The following is a 17,414-nucleotide window of genomic DNA, read 5'->3' on the forward strand; positions in this document are numbered from 1 at the left end:
CGCCTCTTTTATTCATCGCTAATGCAATCCAGTTAGTACAGCGGAGTGTCTTCTAATTGGGTGTCCCAGTCGAAGTCTGCAAACAGGGAATATGGCCAACAGAATCATTATCAAGAGTAACCGTTGCGGTGTAGAATCTCATTGTATAGATGACTTCTTGAAACTCCAAAAGATCAAATCAAATCTTTTTTATTGCAGTGACAATATTTACATTGTATGGCAAACATCATGTGTTTTTAAAATTTTGGACATTCATACAACAATACACACTTACACATACACTTTTACAATTACGCCTCTTTTATTCATCGCTAATGCAATCCAGTTAGTACAGCGGAGTGTCTTCTAAGTGGGTGTCCCAGTCGAATGCCAAAAACTCATGTACATTATAGAATGCTTGTGACACCAAGTGTTTAAGATGAGTCTTTAACGCTTTAGGTGTTGGAGCATCTGTAATTGAATTGGGCAGTCTTTTCAGGAAGTGAACACCCGCCTGCCAGGGTAGGCTTTCATATGCCACTATTCTGTGTCTCCCAGTTCGGTAGTAGCTCTCCCATGTGTCTCATACATGTGTTCCGTCTCAGCCTTTGGATAAGGCACATTTACTCATACAAAAAAATGTTGTTTCCAAAATGTAGAGGTATGGCATAGTATATATATTAACTCCTCATTACAGGAATATATCTTTATATTGGAATAATAAATGGTCAACTAAAACCCTTTAAAAAAAAATTTATTTTATTTCAGATGTGTTTCGGTATTAAACCATCATTCAAACATTAACCTCTAAAAAATCAAGAAAACAAATAGATTCATATACCAATTCTGGAGTCACCTAATTAATTGCAGATATTGGACAGACAAGTAGACATTTTAAATTAACCTACTAAGAACACGTAAGTTACCAACTTTAACCCTTTGAAAATCATAAACAAGTTAGTTTGGAAGCATTAAAATTCGTATAATTTCAAAAGCGAGTTAAACCGCAAACTATGATTCAAAATATGGGGGGCCATATTAGTTGTCAAATTTGCTGCTAGATGGCAGGGCAAGAATTTTACCATCTGCCGCCGCTGTCTGCTAATATGCAAACTGAACATCAATAGACTAGTGACAACAACATCTGTTCCTTTGAAGGAAACAGGATTTTTTTTCCGGACATTTGCCATCGTTAAGTGAAACAAGAAAACAGTAACACTACGTTATCGAGATCTGCAATCTGATCTCTTCTTCAGGTAAAGAACTAACCTAATACATAATTACAAACTAGGTTAAAATAAACAAATCTTACTAAAGCGTTGTGGCACGCCTAAGTCTGGAATCACAACCTACATGTTGTATGTCAACCTTCACTAAACACTAAAGACATGCACTTAATACAAAACTATACAAAAACACTAATCATTAAAACTAAACTACGGAATACAGGTCACAATACGTCTTCACTCGTCTACTAACCATTCTACGACTGACCAGAGGGACTAGCCAATGGTACTCGTGACGGCTGGCTAAAACAAGATGGCGGAAATACAAGGGAAGGGGAACAGGAATGGGCCCTTTCGTTATTATTGGTTCATGCGAGATGAACTTCTTAAAACCATATTGTGACTCCGCAGTGGTCAGTTTTATTACAAATATCCGATCCGTTTGATACTTTTGGTTTTCTCTTTAGTTCATTTTTTAGAATTGGCAACCAAAGCGGGCCTAATCTCGACTGATGGTTGACTGATTGGTTGGTCTGCCAATTTAATGTATGTTGCCTCAATTAATTTCCTTTTGAAGAAATGTGGTTCCCGATGTATTATGTGGGCTTCATCATCCCAATTCTATGATGGTCTTGGTCTTTTCGGACCAACAATGGTGTGCAATTTTTGACTTTTTCTGTGAAACCCTTTCTCGTGTTTTCTTTGTGTTCTTTTATCCTTATGGTTTAGTGGTCTTTTTGTCTCGCCTATGTATTTCCCTATTGCAGCTACATTTTATACTGTAAACACAGTTTTTGGAATCCTGTGTGCCATTTTTGGTTTTGTGTTTTACGAGACTTTGTCTAAGAGTGTTGTGTGTTTTAAACGCGGTTCTAATGTTGTACTTTCTACCTACTCTTCTAATTTTCTCCGATAATCCCGGCACATAAGGGATTGACATAAACGCAAATTTATCACAATTCTGTTTTTCTGACTCAGGAATGATTCTTCTGGTTTCGTTTGCACTTATTAATTACTAATTGAGGGTATCCATTGCTTCAATAAATAATTTTTTTTGAATCACATTAATAGTATTTCTCCTTCCATCCGCCTCACAATGGAAGTGGAAGTCCAAAAACAAGCTTCCCTTTTTGGATGTGTGTGTATTAAGAGATAGGGATGTCCTTAAGACAACTGTTTTTCGAAAGATAACACACACAGGAAAATATTTAAATTATCAATCCAACCATCAAAAATCTGTCAAAGAAGGAGTAGCCTACTCGTTGTTTGATAGAGCAAAGAGCTTGTGCTCAGATAAAGATGGACTAAAAGAAGAATTAAGAAAATTGAATCGGATCTCAGAAGCAATGGATACCCTCAATTAGTAATTAATAAGTGCAAACGAAACGAACCAGAAGAATCATTCCTGAGTCAGAAAAACAGAATTGTTGATAAATTTGCGTTTATGTCAATCCCTTATGTGCCGGGATTATCGTGGAGAAAATTAGAAGAGTAGGTAGAAAGTACAACATTAGAACCGCGTTTAAAACACACAACACTCTTAGACAAAGTCTCGTAAAAAACAAAACCAAAAAATGGCACACAGGATTCCAAAAACTGTGTTTACAGTATAAAATGTAGCTGCAATAGGGAATACATAGGCGAGACAAAAAGACCACTAAACATAAGGATAAAAGAACACAAAGAAAACACGAGAAAGGGTTTCACAGAAAAGTCAAAAATTGCACACCATTGTTGGTCCGAAGACCATCATATGAATTGGGATGAAGCCCACATAATACATCGGAACCACATTTCTTCAAAAGGAAATTAATTGAGGCAACATACATTAAATTGGCAGACCAACCAATCAGTCAACCATCAGTCGAGATTAGGCCGCTTTGGGTTGCCAATTCTAAAAAATGAACTAAAGAGAAAACCAAAAGTATCAAACGGATCGGATATTTGTAATAAACCACTGCGGAGTCACAATATGGTTTTAAGAAGTTCATCTCGCATGAACCAATAATAACGAAAGGGCCCATTCCTGTTCCCCTTCCCTTGTATTTCCGCCATCTTGTTTTAGCCAGCCGTCACGAGTACCATTGCTAGTCCCCACTGGTCAGTCGTAGATGGTTAGTAGACGAGTGAAGACGTATTGTGACCTGTATTCCGTAGTTTAGTTTTAATGATTAGTGTTTTGTATAGTTTTGTATTAAGTGCATGTCTTTAGTGTTAGTGAAGTTGACATACAACATGTAGGTTGTGATTCCAGACTTAGGCGTGCCACAACGCTTTAGTAAGATTTGTTTATTTTAACCTAGTTTGTAATTATGTATTAGGTTTAGTTCTTTACCTGAAGAAGAGATCAGATTGCAGATCTCGAAACGTAGTGTTACTGTTTTCTTGTTTCACTTAACGATGGCAAATGTCCGGAAAAATCCTGTTTTCCTTCACAATCCTTCCATCGTCAAAAATAACCTTCAAACAAAGAGCTGTTCCTTTGTTTTGTACTGTGTCAGCTGCACTTCTTGAAGTGCTCATGGCGAGTATAGGTGCTTTGCACTGTAGGTTTGGTGATTTCACTAGATTTCTTTGGTCTAATTATTAATATATGCTGTACAAAGAGACACAAAAACAAAACAAGAAGCTGATAGACATGTACTAATAATCCGGCATTACACTCAGAAGTTTGTTTTTGGTTTACCATACTATGAAGGTTTTTGAAAAAAAAAAAAAACTATAAAAAGCTGATTTTTACTATTTTTCACCATTTGTACTTATCTACTTTTCACATAATTTTGATAGACATGTACTAATAATCCGGCATTACACTCAGAAGTTTGTTTTTGGTTTACCATACTATGAAGGTTTTTGAAAAAAAAAAAAAAACTATAAAAAGCTGATTTTTACTATTTTTCACCATTTGTACTTATCTACTTTTCACATAATTTTTTGTTCATGTATAATTTGGTAAAAAATATGTTTTATAAAAATGTTTATTGTTATCTTACGTACTCTGCTACATATAATGTAAACTATAAATCGTTAAAAAATCCCCCAACAGAACATTAAACCATTTTTAATTCGTTAAATCAGCTATTCATATAAATTATAAAAGTATTCTGTAATTTGACACTAGGGCAAAATGCCTACAAAAGAATTTGGTATTCAAAGAGTTAAAATCAAATAAAAGAACAAACATGAAATCAAATTTTGCAGAATATCTTTTGTAAACCAATCATAATTATAAAACTAGTAGTTAGTAAAATAACACTGTTCCAATAATATTTATTCAAGGCCTAATCCAAAAAATAAATTATATTGGAAAAGTGATGTTTTACTTACTACTAGCTTAACATTTTCCCAATTGCTCCAAGAGTCTGCAATAATCATAATCATACAAGTATAGATGACCTAACATTACTGATATTGAGAAAAGGGTGAAACAGTTACATTCAGAAGATGAATTATACATATATATCAATCAAGGCAGATCCGAATATGTTAAATGCAATGTAAATTACTACCAAAAATGTACAAACAAATTTCCAAATTAAAAATATAATCATCAAATTTTAAAGACAGCTACGAGAGACTGATAGTTTAGATTATTTATATAAAATTAACACGTCATCCATATAAATTGTCATTTATTTGTTTATAATTACTTTAGGTTAGCTACCCTGATCATGGCAAATACATGTCGGTAAATAAAAAAATATGTTTAAAGGGTACTATGTTACTGGTTTATCAATTTAATAACTTTAAACAGAAATATATATATATATATATATATATATATATATATATATATTGTTCCTGCACATTGTTCATTGTTATTCCTTGCATGAATTTAAAATTTTTTCTAAAAAGGGATTAATTAAAAACATTATTTTGTATATAATTAATAAGATCTTGTCTTTATTTTGCTGAATGTTGTAAATTTGTTTAATTTTTGCAGATGGTCTTGAAGCAGTTTGTACCGACAAATCAAGCTACCAAAGGAATTCACCATTGGGATTTATCTTTTTAGTTTCTTAAATAGAAAACGGTAACGGTAAATATACATTAAAACTTCTGAAAATGCAGCTTAGTTTCGCAAAATTTTCTCTTCTTTTTTAAGATTAACATTGGTATTTTTGATGTAATAGAGAATGTGGTAGTGTTAGTGAGTGGTGTGTTGTATACTGTAGGCCTAGACCATAACATGAGATAGGCTACACGTGCGATGACTAGTGGTCATCGTACTTATCGCAGAGGTGTCAATAACAATAACAATTTAACCGCGGGTGAGCCGAGTGTGAGTGAGTGCCGCAGTGTGGTGTTGGGGGGACTTACTTTGCCGGCAATTAACACTAGGAACAGTTTTGCACGCTGCAGACTTCCCAGGGATGTTCTGAATCACAGGTAGGCCTGAGTGATCAAACTAATTATATACTGTATAAGCTTCTTTGTTACCTACCGCCAGAGATCCCTTTAATAAGTAGCCATTCTAATGACCTGTCTATAATTAGCTGTTAACCTCTTGTGAGAAATATATTATGCTAGTTTAAAATAAAATGTGCTCATATATTATTGGAGCGGATGTTGATTTTTAACGCTTACTTTCAGTCATATCTAACAACATGACACTACAGTACCTCAACAAAATTTGTTAATAGTAACTGTTTGGCCTTCAAATAAAGATAATAAAGCCATAGAGTTAAAATAATATTCTTGAATATTTAATATTAGGAATATCAAGATAGAACTGGAAATTTCAGTGAAAAGGTCTTAAATTTTATAACCCTATACTAAGTGAAGATAAGTATTCTCATAAGACAGCGAACATTCTGGCCGTCTGCTGCAGTCAGCACGTTAAAGCAGAGATAAAGGCAGAGGGGATATTAAACTATATCACCGCCCCAACATGTTTAATTAAAATATTTCTTGTTTTTCTTATTTTTAAAATAACAGAATGTACGTTTGATTTCTTTAAAAATCCATATTTATACCTCCGTATCTACTGATTTTACTATCATCTCAAATTCCTTCATAGTTGGTATTTAAAATTATATTTCCAGTTCATTTTTATTTTAGTAGGCTTTATGACTGTCATAAAACAGTAGCTGGTCGAATTGGCTATTACACATGTATTGACCATCTGGTCTATGGGCTATTACCATGCATGTTTTACTCATCTGCTTGAATAAACTACTACTTAATAAGTTACATGTATTGACCATCTGTAGATTACTACTTATGACATGAGCAAACAGATATACCATGTGCTTGAAGAAAGAGGTAGTTGGTATAAAAGAAGACTCAATTCTCATGACACCACACAACAGCTTGGTTCCTAAAAACATTTTGCAATCTATCCTCCTCACAACAGTAAATAATTTTTCTTTCATGTATTTAGTTCGCTAATCTCCATGGTAATTTTTCCAACATTATTATCTGTTATCCAATATATTCAAACACTTTTGGGGGATTGGTGCACTAAATAAGAAATAGTTTTAGAATATCTGAATTTTAAATGTTTTGACCAAATATAACTTTAATGAATCAAGGCTTGTTTTTAAAATCGAAGTTTTTGTTAAACATTAAGTATTTTTATGTAACAGCCAAAAAAGTTTTCTTGTGAGATGCATTGTTACAAAAACTGAAACACAATTTATATCCTGTTATAATTTCACTTTTGTTACATGGTTAATTAAATATTTTAGTTTTTCAGATGTGCTAGTCATGATATTTTAATTTGAATGAACAGTAATAACAGATTGATTTTGTCATCAATATTGATGATGTCATTATTTAAAAATTAATAACTATGCTGTAATTGATTGTTTTCTATAATAGATTCTGTTTTGACCGATATTTTTATACCCTTTCAAATAAAAATATGTAATTTGTCACCAAAATTCATAGTTAAAATTGGTTTATTCATTTTGCATTAACCCTCCAACTCCCCTTTGTATTTGTCCTAAAACGCCAAGCAGTTTTTGCCAGGATTCCAAGCTTTCTTTCTAAGATCTGTATAAAATAGTTTTTTTTTTTTTACTGCAAACCTAACTGTATTTAGTATAATTTTGTTCACAATTAACAGTATAATATAATGAACAATAAAAAGTAAGTGCTGTGTTCGGTAACTGTTTACCTTTCCAGTGGTATATGAATCACGTTGATACTAGATTGTTTATTTATTATAATAAATGAAATTAAGCGGGCCTGCAGTCCAAATCAATGAATATCCGTTAATTGGTGTTTAAGGAACGAAACTAAACACGGATATCTGTTGGATGGAAGTCTGAGGGTTAATATGTACAGAGTATTTAAGTAAACTCAAAGTTTAATTTTTCCCTGCATTAAAAATGTTTATAAACGTATCTCAAAACGTTTGTCCTGATCTCTGCAGGACTGAGACATTGGTTATCTCTTAGCTAACATGACCTGACTTCCTGTGTCTTAAGAATTAATAAATGATCCTAAATTGTGTTTAACTAACAAAATCCTTCAATTTGGTGTTTGAAAAATTGTTTCTGTTACTGTTGTACTTGCTCTTAACTAATAATATAAAAATAAAAAGGCTGATACTAAGAATGTTTTGAAATTTCAAAAAACTGCCATTTTGATTTGGGTAAATCTTTTAAAGTTGGGATTATAGCATTGTATTCTACTAGTAAAGACATGTACTTTGATATGGAAAATATTTATTTTTACCCTTAGCTTTTAATTTTCAATATGTTATTAAGTATATAACAATTGTTAAAATCAGTTTCATATCTTAAATGTTTTGCAGGGTGAAATATACACATTGTAATTATAGTTTATTTGGAATTCCAAGAACTACATTATCTACTCTTAAATTAAAATGCATATAATAAAATGCTTTGACTGAAAGTACATAATAGTTGAGAAATGTCTGGTAGTAACTTATGCCTAATAGTGGTGCTCAAAACAAAAACTGATTACTGGACAAGATTGGTTTGACACAACATAATAAACTTGTCTGCATTAGAGTTGACAAAACTGTAGCAATGTCTTGTGCCTGTTTGTGGTGAGCATAGCGAAATGTGATTACTAGACCAGAATAGATTGTAACAACAGTTACCTGGTCTGTATTAAAGTTTACTCAGATTCAGATTCTTTATTGAACATATTCTTGGAGAATAGAATAAAAGTCAAAAGAATGTGTGTTATTACACTACTGACTAAACTGTATGAGTAACTTATGCAATTTATTGGTGAACAGAGCAGAATGTGATTACTGGACCAGAATAGTTCTCAACAACACAGTTAACTGGGCTGTAATGCAGTTGGCTGAACTGAAGCAATAACCTGTGCGTTTGAGTGGTGAAGGGACCAAAATGTGATTACTGGACCAGAATAGTTCTCAACAACACAGTTAACTGGGCTGTAATGCAGTTGGCTGAACTGAAGCAATAACCTGTGCGTTTGAGTGGTGAAGGGACCAAAATGTGATTATTGGACCAGAATAGTTCTCAACAACACAGTTAACTGGGCTGTAATGCAGTTGGCTGAACTGAAGCAATAACCTGTGCGTTTGAGTGGTGAAGGGACCAAAATGTGATTATTGGACCAGAATAGTTCTCAACAACACAGTTAACTGGGCTGTAATACAGTTGGCTGAACTGAAGCAATAACCTGTGCGTTTGAGTGGTGAAGGGACCAAAATGTGATTATTGGACCAGAATAGTTCTCAACAACACAGTTAACTGGGCTGTAATGCAGTTGGCTGAAATGAAGCAATAACCTGTGCGTTTGAGTGGTGAAGGGACCAAAATGTGATTATTGGACCAGAATAGTTCTCAACAACACAGTTAACTGGGCTGTAATGCAGTTGGCTGAACTGAAGCAATAACCTGTACGTTTGAGTGGTGAAGGGACCAAAATGTGATTATTGGACCAGAATAGTTCTCAACAACACAGTTAACTGGGCTGTAATGCAGTTGGCTGAAATGAAGCAATAACCTGTGCGTTTGAGTGGTGAAGGGACCAAAATGTGATTATTGGACCAGAATAGTTCTCAACAACACAGTTACAGAGCTGTATTAGAATGAAATCTATTTCTGTAACTAGATACTGTTTTGACTTTGGTATTGTTTATATTATAACAACAACTGATCACCTGCCAACATCACCATTACTATGAGGTGATTGATGTCTGAAGGTCCTGTTCCATCTCATCCTTGGACCTTCCACTTTTCCGTTATTGCCAGTTAACATTTAACACTATACAGTACAATGGTGCTGTGTACAACATTCGTACTAGAAAGTTTCCTAGCATGTATTATTTTATATGATGAATGCTATAACAATATATAATAGCATGCAATTATTATATTTAACAACAAAAACAAGACAATTCTCAATGTACTGTGTGTATAAAAATCTGAGTAATAATGATTGATTGGCTTAATACCATAGTACAATGGTACCAGAACCACATACATGGCTGTCACAAAATTTGCAACACTGAAGAGTCAGTTTTCCACGCTACATAGAATGTAATATTATAGTATAAAAATTCAAAACTCACATACTTATATGTTACCTTTTTTACCTAAACACATTCAAATACTAATACTTGTAAAGTATATTAAAGCATGCTTTTAGTACCGTATCTTTCTTCAATCAGATGTTACTTTTGCGTTATTTGAGTATGAATTTAATTTAGTAATAAAATAAAACAATATTAGTAATGATAATAAAATTTTAATTTCATATTTTTGTTGAGTCTTTTCTACATTTTAAATTAAACTATCTGTTTTTTTTTTTTTTTTTTTTTGTAAGTAATAATAGTTGTGGACTGTTATAATGTGTCATGTGAGCATTCTCTGGATAGTGAGGTGTGGGAGAGAGGAATGACATGGAGAAGAGGTTGTGGTTTAAACGACAGCGGAAAACGTAGTTTTCCTTGTGTCAGTTTACTGACATCAAACAGACCAGGTTAAATGCTGATTATCAAACTGTTCATAGATCTATCTGATCACCTCACATTTTGAATTGTACTTGAGAATATTTTTTATTTAGTGCAGATGAAATTAAATTGCTGGTAATCAGAGATCTGATGTGTTTAACAAAACTTACGTATCTAATTTTAACTTGTATCAGTTGTTGCTTACTCACATATTTATTACTTGTGTTAATATGCTTCTTGCTGAAATAGTGACATTTTAACAAGCTTGCTTGTTACTGACTGGTTATTGGTGTGACTGTGTGTAGTGTAAGCTACTCTAAATTGTTGTTTACTAGTTTAGCCTTCAAAAGGATTTACATAGATTTTATAGTATTTTATAATTCTTAGTTGTATGACCTCTGTTTTGTTTGATCAGTGTTTCTTAATTTTTATTTCATTTATTAATAAAAATGTTGCATATGTATATCAGTTTATATAAAAATAGGAAGTTATGTTTCAGTGCCAAAAGCAATAGATTGCAAAGAAAGCATGAGTAGTTTTGAGAAAATATATTTAAGGAAAAGTAAGCATTTAGTAAAAATACAGGTATTTAAGAGATTTTGTAAGGGTCTGTATTATTAATGAGGAGTAAAAAGACAAGTTATATACATACAGATCTGCTAGACTAATCAGTTGAAGTGAAACAAATAGTATTAAAGTAAGTAGGTCTTACAGTTTGGTAGAACCAGTGGCCAAACTGAAACCATAGGGCACATTTAATATAGATCTGCTAGGCTAATCAGTTGAAGTGAAACAAATAGTATTAAAGTAAGTAGGTCTTATAGTTTGGTAGAACCAGTGGCCAAACTGAAACCATAGGGCACATTTAATATAGATCTGCTAGCCTAATCAGTTGAAGTGAAACAAATAGTATTAAAGTAACTAGGTCTTACAGGTTGGTAGGACCAGTGGCCAAACTGAAACCAGAGGGCACATTAAATATAGATCTGCTAGCCTAATCAGTTGAAGTGAAACAAATAGTATTAAAAGTAAGTAGGTCTCACAGGTTGGTAGGACCAGAGTGGCCAAACTGTCTGAAACCAAATAGCATATTTTATCATTACTTTGTATCTCATAATATAGGCTCTTCTCCTTATTCTGTTTAAGATAATTTCCCAGGCCTGTAGTCCATGGAGAAGAGCAGAATAAAGCTAAAAAGATAATTGGCTTTAAAACAAATAAAGTAAAATATTATTGTGTTGATGTTTATTAAGTGAAACCTCAAATTGTATTTTTGATCAATTCAAAAAATATCTTATTTGGTTGGGAATTAATTGAATTATATTAGGATAGATTTATAAAATTTGTACTTATATCAACACACCAAATTACTTTTGGGAGTCATTTTATTTACATTGAGAATGGGTGACTACTTTTAACTTTGCTATAAAAATGCCTACATAGCAATGTTTTGTTTGTATGGAGACATTATTTAGGATTTTAACTTAATAATCTCATTGTAGCCATAACAATCATAAAAATTATAATGTCCATGGCCAACATGTACGAGTTTCAATCTATGAATCATTTTATAACATTCTATAAATGTGTGTAATAGTTCATTGTGTGCATTGTTTGTCTTATTTCTCATGTATCTATGTTGTTTAATTCACTACAGTTAGGTGTAATGAAGGACGTTTCAGGGGAGTGCAACTCAACTTTTTAATCTGGCTCATTAAATTTGTCAGGTTTTTGCTCTGTTTTTGACCTACATTATTTTAGAAGATAAATAAATATTAGTTAAAATAATATTGTATCTAATTAAAAACATAAAATATGATTACCACAAGTGTGTAAACTTATATTTATTTAGCATGTTGATATTTCTCATTGCAATAAAAAGTGCAATGTTCAGAGTACTGTATTTAAAAGAAATAATCCTTATTAAGGCAAGTAGCAGTCTTCACTATGTTCTATGTTCTACACTACTTGTTTGTTTTATTATTCTCTGTTCTATGCCAGTCTAGGCAGACTAGCAATACCTATATTGTAGAATGTTGTGTCTATGTCAGTGATAAGCCTAGCAGTTTTCATCACTATGGCTGAGTGTTTACTGTATGCAGTCATGTTTTACAAGCGAGGGAAAACTGAGCACTGCTGTGAGTGATGAAATACATTCTTATCTCATCCCTTTCTTTTAAAACATTAACACAAATTTTATTTTAGCCTAATTGACTCTTTGTATAATTTTGATTATAAAAAAGATAACGCTATTGATAAACACGCTATTGTAATTATTGTAAATGTAAATTAATGTTATGATCAATCTTAATAATTTTATTCCCAATCACTTTGCATTAGTATTTTGTGTGGCTAAACTCTAAAACAAAACCTACATTGAAAAATTGTCATATATATTTATGTTAAAAGAACTTGTATACAAAATTGTATGGTAATTAATTGGTCCAAAAAAGTGAACTGATCTATGTTACAATCTTACAAACTGATATAATGCTAAATTGATAAAGCTAATAAGTTGGCAGAGACCTTGCTTTTCTCTTAGACTATAGAGTACTGAAGAAAAATAGTTTGTTTGCATAAAGAATTACATGAATTTGCATAGCAGCAAAAACAGAAGTATTACCGTTTGTATAATCTTGAGTTCAAGTTTACATCATAAAATACTAAAACCTACAACCACTAAATGTATATTAAATTACAACAAGTAAGCTAAATTAAGGTTTAAAAAATTATCAGAAGAATTTCACTCATACTTAGGCTTTCTATAACCATAAAAAAATCCTTTTTGAAAATTCAGTCAATACAATCTTTTTGTTCATAATATTTATAATGATAGTGTCCTTACAAATAGGGTCATCTTATTATAAAACCTAATCAATACCTGAATAAAGTAGACTTTACTTATCATTATAATTTTCTATTCAATTTCATGAAAAGTTATTGTAAATTGAATCAGTCACCTGTTATTTTTCACTGGGCTGCTCATGATACTCTACATTGAACTTGGTGCTCTAATGTGTGACATTACACTCTCATAGATACTTTGTAATCCATTTGTATTCGTATGTACCATTAATTTAGTATCTTAAAATTTAATTGTAGATCTTTTCAATTCAGTAAAGAATTACTTACTTGGCCTAATTATGATTAAATTTAACTGATAGTGTTTAAAATGTACATATAGTTTTATCTCAACACAATACAATCTGCAAGTTTCCATTATGAATCTAATGGTTTATATTGGTGGTTATATTTTGAAAAAATGTGCTACTTCATCTATGGTTTCAGTTACTATTATTCCTTAAATTTCATGTTGTCAAACTTATCTTGGTGATGTGCTACCCAAGCTCATCCTGGCTGCTAAATGTGAGAACATCAAGAAACTTTGGTGTTATATGTCATTCCTAGGTTATATATTATGTAAATAACATTTTCTTAATTATTGTAAAATCATATTTGTGATATTTAAAAAAGTTGTCAACTTAATAAAATAAATAAATTAAATTTTTGTACAAATTGTAATGAGAATTTTTATTTCAAGATTTGAAAGCAACGGGAACGTAAGCACAAGTACCAGTACCGGCGGCAGACAGCTACCACAAGCAGCGGGAGGCGACTGTCGCAGCAAGCTCCGCCCAGTGCGCACCACGGGCTCTAGCAATTCTGGCCTCGGACAGACCAATAACAACGAACGGAAGGTATTCAGCCATTTCACCCCTTGCCAGTCTTTAGACATAATACATCACATTTACTGCCATTAAAGGGGCATAGGCTAGATAAAATGTTTTATCAAACAGTATACTAGATTATAAGTTATCTTAGAGAATTTAATAATGATTACTATTTCTTAAATCACTGTAATATAGGGGTAAGAATGTGACGGTCTAACTGAGGGGTCTTGTGTTAGATTCCTGGGAAGTCATTGAAACTTGCAAATAAGTTTGGACCCTTGTCCTTAAAAACTCTTAGTGGTATCAGTTAAAATGCCATTGTGTTGATAGAGCACCTTAAACAAACTTGTTGCGTGTATAATATCCAAACCTTTTAGTATAAAGTAAATCTAATAATAGAAAAATACAAAATTTAATCATCCTCGCATTAAGACAGTGAAGTAATTTTAATGTGGTCTAGTTGCTTTGGTTGCAATATTGGAGCAATACATATGAGCACGTGTTGCTTTCAGTGAAGGTTTTATCAAGTGGTGTTATAACATTAATTCTTTTGGGTTAAAAGTACTATCTGATGATTTTCTAACACTGCTTCTGGAAAAGGTTATGTATTCTTTTATCTTGAAGAACACTATTTCGATGTATGGTTGGGCTAACAAACCATTTCATTCCATTTGCTAAAAAACTAAGTATTTCTGAAAAATATTAAAAAAAATGTTATGGGATGTTAGCTGCAGAAGTTTTCAATTAAACCTGAAATTTGGATTCAGTAACAAAACATGTATAATTGTTAGATGAAACTTAACTACTGAAGTAGAATGTATTTTGGTTCCCATTTACCTGAGCTTCTCGGTAATTATTCGTCTTTAATATTAAATTACTTATAAAATAACAGAACTATAATAGTACTCACAATGTCAGTTTGAGTAATATAAAAATACAATTGAAACTACCCTTGACCAAGTAACTCAAAAGTGAAACCTTGAGATGACAATACAAGAAGGTGTGCAAGACTGTAATGTCAAGACATTGGCTTCCTGCCAGACTGGGCTTGTTGTGCTTACACCCGTACAAGTGCATGTTTATGATATTAGTGCACAGTCCATACGGAATTTACTTGAGTCTATGATTATTTTATTAACCCTTTGCACGCCAGCCCATTTTCTAAAAGTACCAGCCAAAAACGCCAAGGCATTTTTCACCCTCTTCGCAAGGTTTCGTATAAACCTCCATATGTTTTTTATTTTTCAACACATCTTAATGATTTTTGTACTGTTCTTTTTCTTAATAAATTCTCTTTCAAATAAAATGGGGTTTAATATTTTTTATTATTAGTTTATGTTTGTAATAAAAAAAGTTACACTAAAAAATATTTTTTAATTTGTAAAAAACATTTTTTTGCACACTTAAGTGATTTTCAAAAAAATATTTGGTGCTTTTCAGTTACACAGCACTAAATTATATATAATTCTTAACCTAATTATACAATTTCAAATGCTTACCTTATGTACTATTGTGATTATGACGTTTTCCCTAGAAGTTGACATATATGTAAATTTGGTCAGATGCAAGTAAAGTATTATACTGTATATATATTTGTAAATTCACTATGCTCAGAACTAAAAATGTCAAACACACAAAACTAAATCACCATTAGTTAGTCTTTTACTTATAAACATCACAAAAACTAACAATTCACTAACAATTCTCTAACAACAACTAACAATTCACAAAATTCGTCACTTAGTTCGTCTTCCAAAACGGCAACAACTAATCCACTAAACAACGTATTTTCACTCGCCGGTGACCTTTCCCGCTTTCTTTTACTCATTTTACTAAGTATAAAACAACAATAAACAATAAAACAGTTATAAAAACGAAAGAACTGTGTAAAACACGACGTGTAAACAAACAGTACGATCGGCAGCGCAACCTCGACTGTGACAAGTAATCCAACTGCCGCACAGCTGAAATAAAACACAAATACCACCGAAGTAAAGACTCCATAGAGTATTAAATCGTTATAAGCGTATAAAGCAACTAATAGACAATCATTAGATCGAATATCATGCCGATCTGATGTACTAAAACAAATTAGAAAGAGAAATTCGTGACGTCCGTGTCACACGGCCGTCGGCGTTTTTCGATTGAGTACCCGACGTCCGTGTCACACGGACGTTGGCGTGCAAAGGGTTAACGTATGTAATAAAAAGTCATATTTTCTTTGTTTGAGAACCAATCAAAAGTTATTTTTAGCCTCTATATGTTGTCTCGACAAGTACAAGGCAAACTGAATTTTTAGAATGTGAACAAATAGTAGTGTTTTAGTAATCTTCAAGTTAATTATTTACTCCAGAAAAGCAATTAATATGTTTTACGTGTTTAATAATATAAATAAATCCCTTTTAAATATAAATACTTCTTTGAAATTTCAACATTATTTAAGGACATGTTATAAGTGCCATTATTACTGTTACAGCTTTCCCTACCACGTGTCATCAACTGCGGAGCCGGCGGCTCTGTACGCAGGTTGTCGCGTGGGGGCACAGCTCCTCGCACCGCCACAGAGCCTCGTAGCCGCCGCATCATAGACAAGGCACACAATGGTACCCCAGCCTCCGCCTCTCCCCCCAGCCAAGAGCCGGAGCCACAGCCCCCCGCCCCTACCCCCGCCCCTACTCCTGCCCCTACTCCTGCCCCTGCCACCACACTGCCCCCGCCCGAGCCGGAGCACACTGAGGCGGAGCCGCCTGCTGAGGAGGACGATGACGAGGAGAAGGCTATCGGGGTGTCTCATGATGGCAGGTGTGTTCATCCTTCACAGTGACTCACATTTTCTCAGTTGATTTATTACTAACTTATGTCGCACTTGAAAATTAATCAGCAGGACTTTGCTGGATATGCTCATGTTTGATTTTGCCACCTAAATTTTGGTCTTCCTCATGGTCTTGTGTTTCCTTTTTATATTCATCCTTCATATATTTGTCTTTGCTCCTTTTATAGTACAACCTGATCATGTGAATCCAAATCAGTTCATGTTGAAAACAGATTTAATTTGACTATCAATCTATGTTTTCTGGTTCACATCACTTTGAAACATTGATAACAAAATTAAAGTAAAGTAATAAAATATATCAGTCTCGTTGTGTAGGGGCATCTCCAGTCAACAAATTTCAAACTCAAGGCTCTAATTGTGTTGAAAATATTTTAACATGGTGCGAACTGGAACGCTTAAATTAGTTAAATATTAACTAATTAATATTAGTTATTTAGGTGCAGAAACCTAAGTGCTACGTGTAATATTTATCTTGTTTAATACTTAAAATAATTCACTTCACAAAACAAAAATTTATTTCTGTTTTATTAACCTATTCACACTGAAATATGAATATACTTGTCCTATGCGCAGCCCAATATCTGGTTTGTATTTCACAAAGGTTTTAAATAATGTGTTATGTCAGTAAGTTTTTTTTTTTCACAATAATGCATATAAAATAAAATTAGCTGACTGATGTTGCTTATATCAACTATTCTCTCAACTGACATCTTGATGCTGTGGCACCGGGTGTCTACAGTTCATGATCATGACTAGGCAGGTTACATGGGAGCCTAGCTGTAAGTTGTTGTTTATGTAAT

The 17,414-nt window shown here is 32.9% G+C and overlaps 1 protein-coding gene across 6 annotated transcripts in view; it reads left to right on the top strand.

The window, feature by feature from the left end:
* The window catches only part of LOC124361122 (serine/threonine-protein kinase WNK1-like), a 163,606-nt gene that overhangs the window by 4,162 nt on the left and 142,030 nt on the right, over positions 1-17,414 (top strand). For all 6 annotated transcript variants that reach the window (XM_046815158.1, XM_046815177.1, XM_046815183.1 and 3 more), the window contains exons 2-4: positions 5,149-5,594; positions 13,652-13,808; positions 16,258-16,583. In XM_046815158.1, the coding sequence (XP_046671114.1) occupies positions 5,416-5,594; positions 13,652-13,808; positions 16,258-16,583 (662 nt within the window). In that variant the 5' untranslated portion in view covers positions 5,149-5,415. The remainder of the gene's footprint in view (positions 1-5,148; positions 5,595-13,651; positions 13,809-16,257; positions 16,584-17,414) is intronic.

The sequence above is a fragment of the Homalodisca vitripennis genome, chromosome 1, assembly GCF_021130785.1.
Source record: "Homalodisca vitripennis isolate AUS2020 chromosome 1, UT_GWSS_2.1, whole genome shotgun sequence".
Taxonomy (NCBI): Eukaryota; Metazoa; Arthropoda; class Insecta; order Hemiptera; family Cicadellidae; genus Homalodisca; species Homalodisca vitripennis.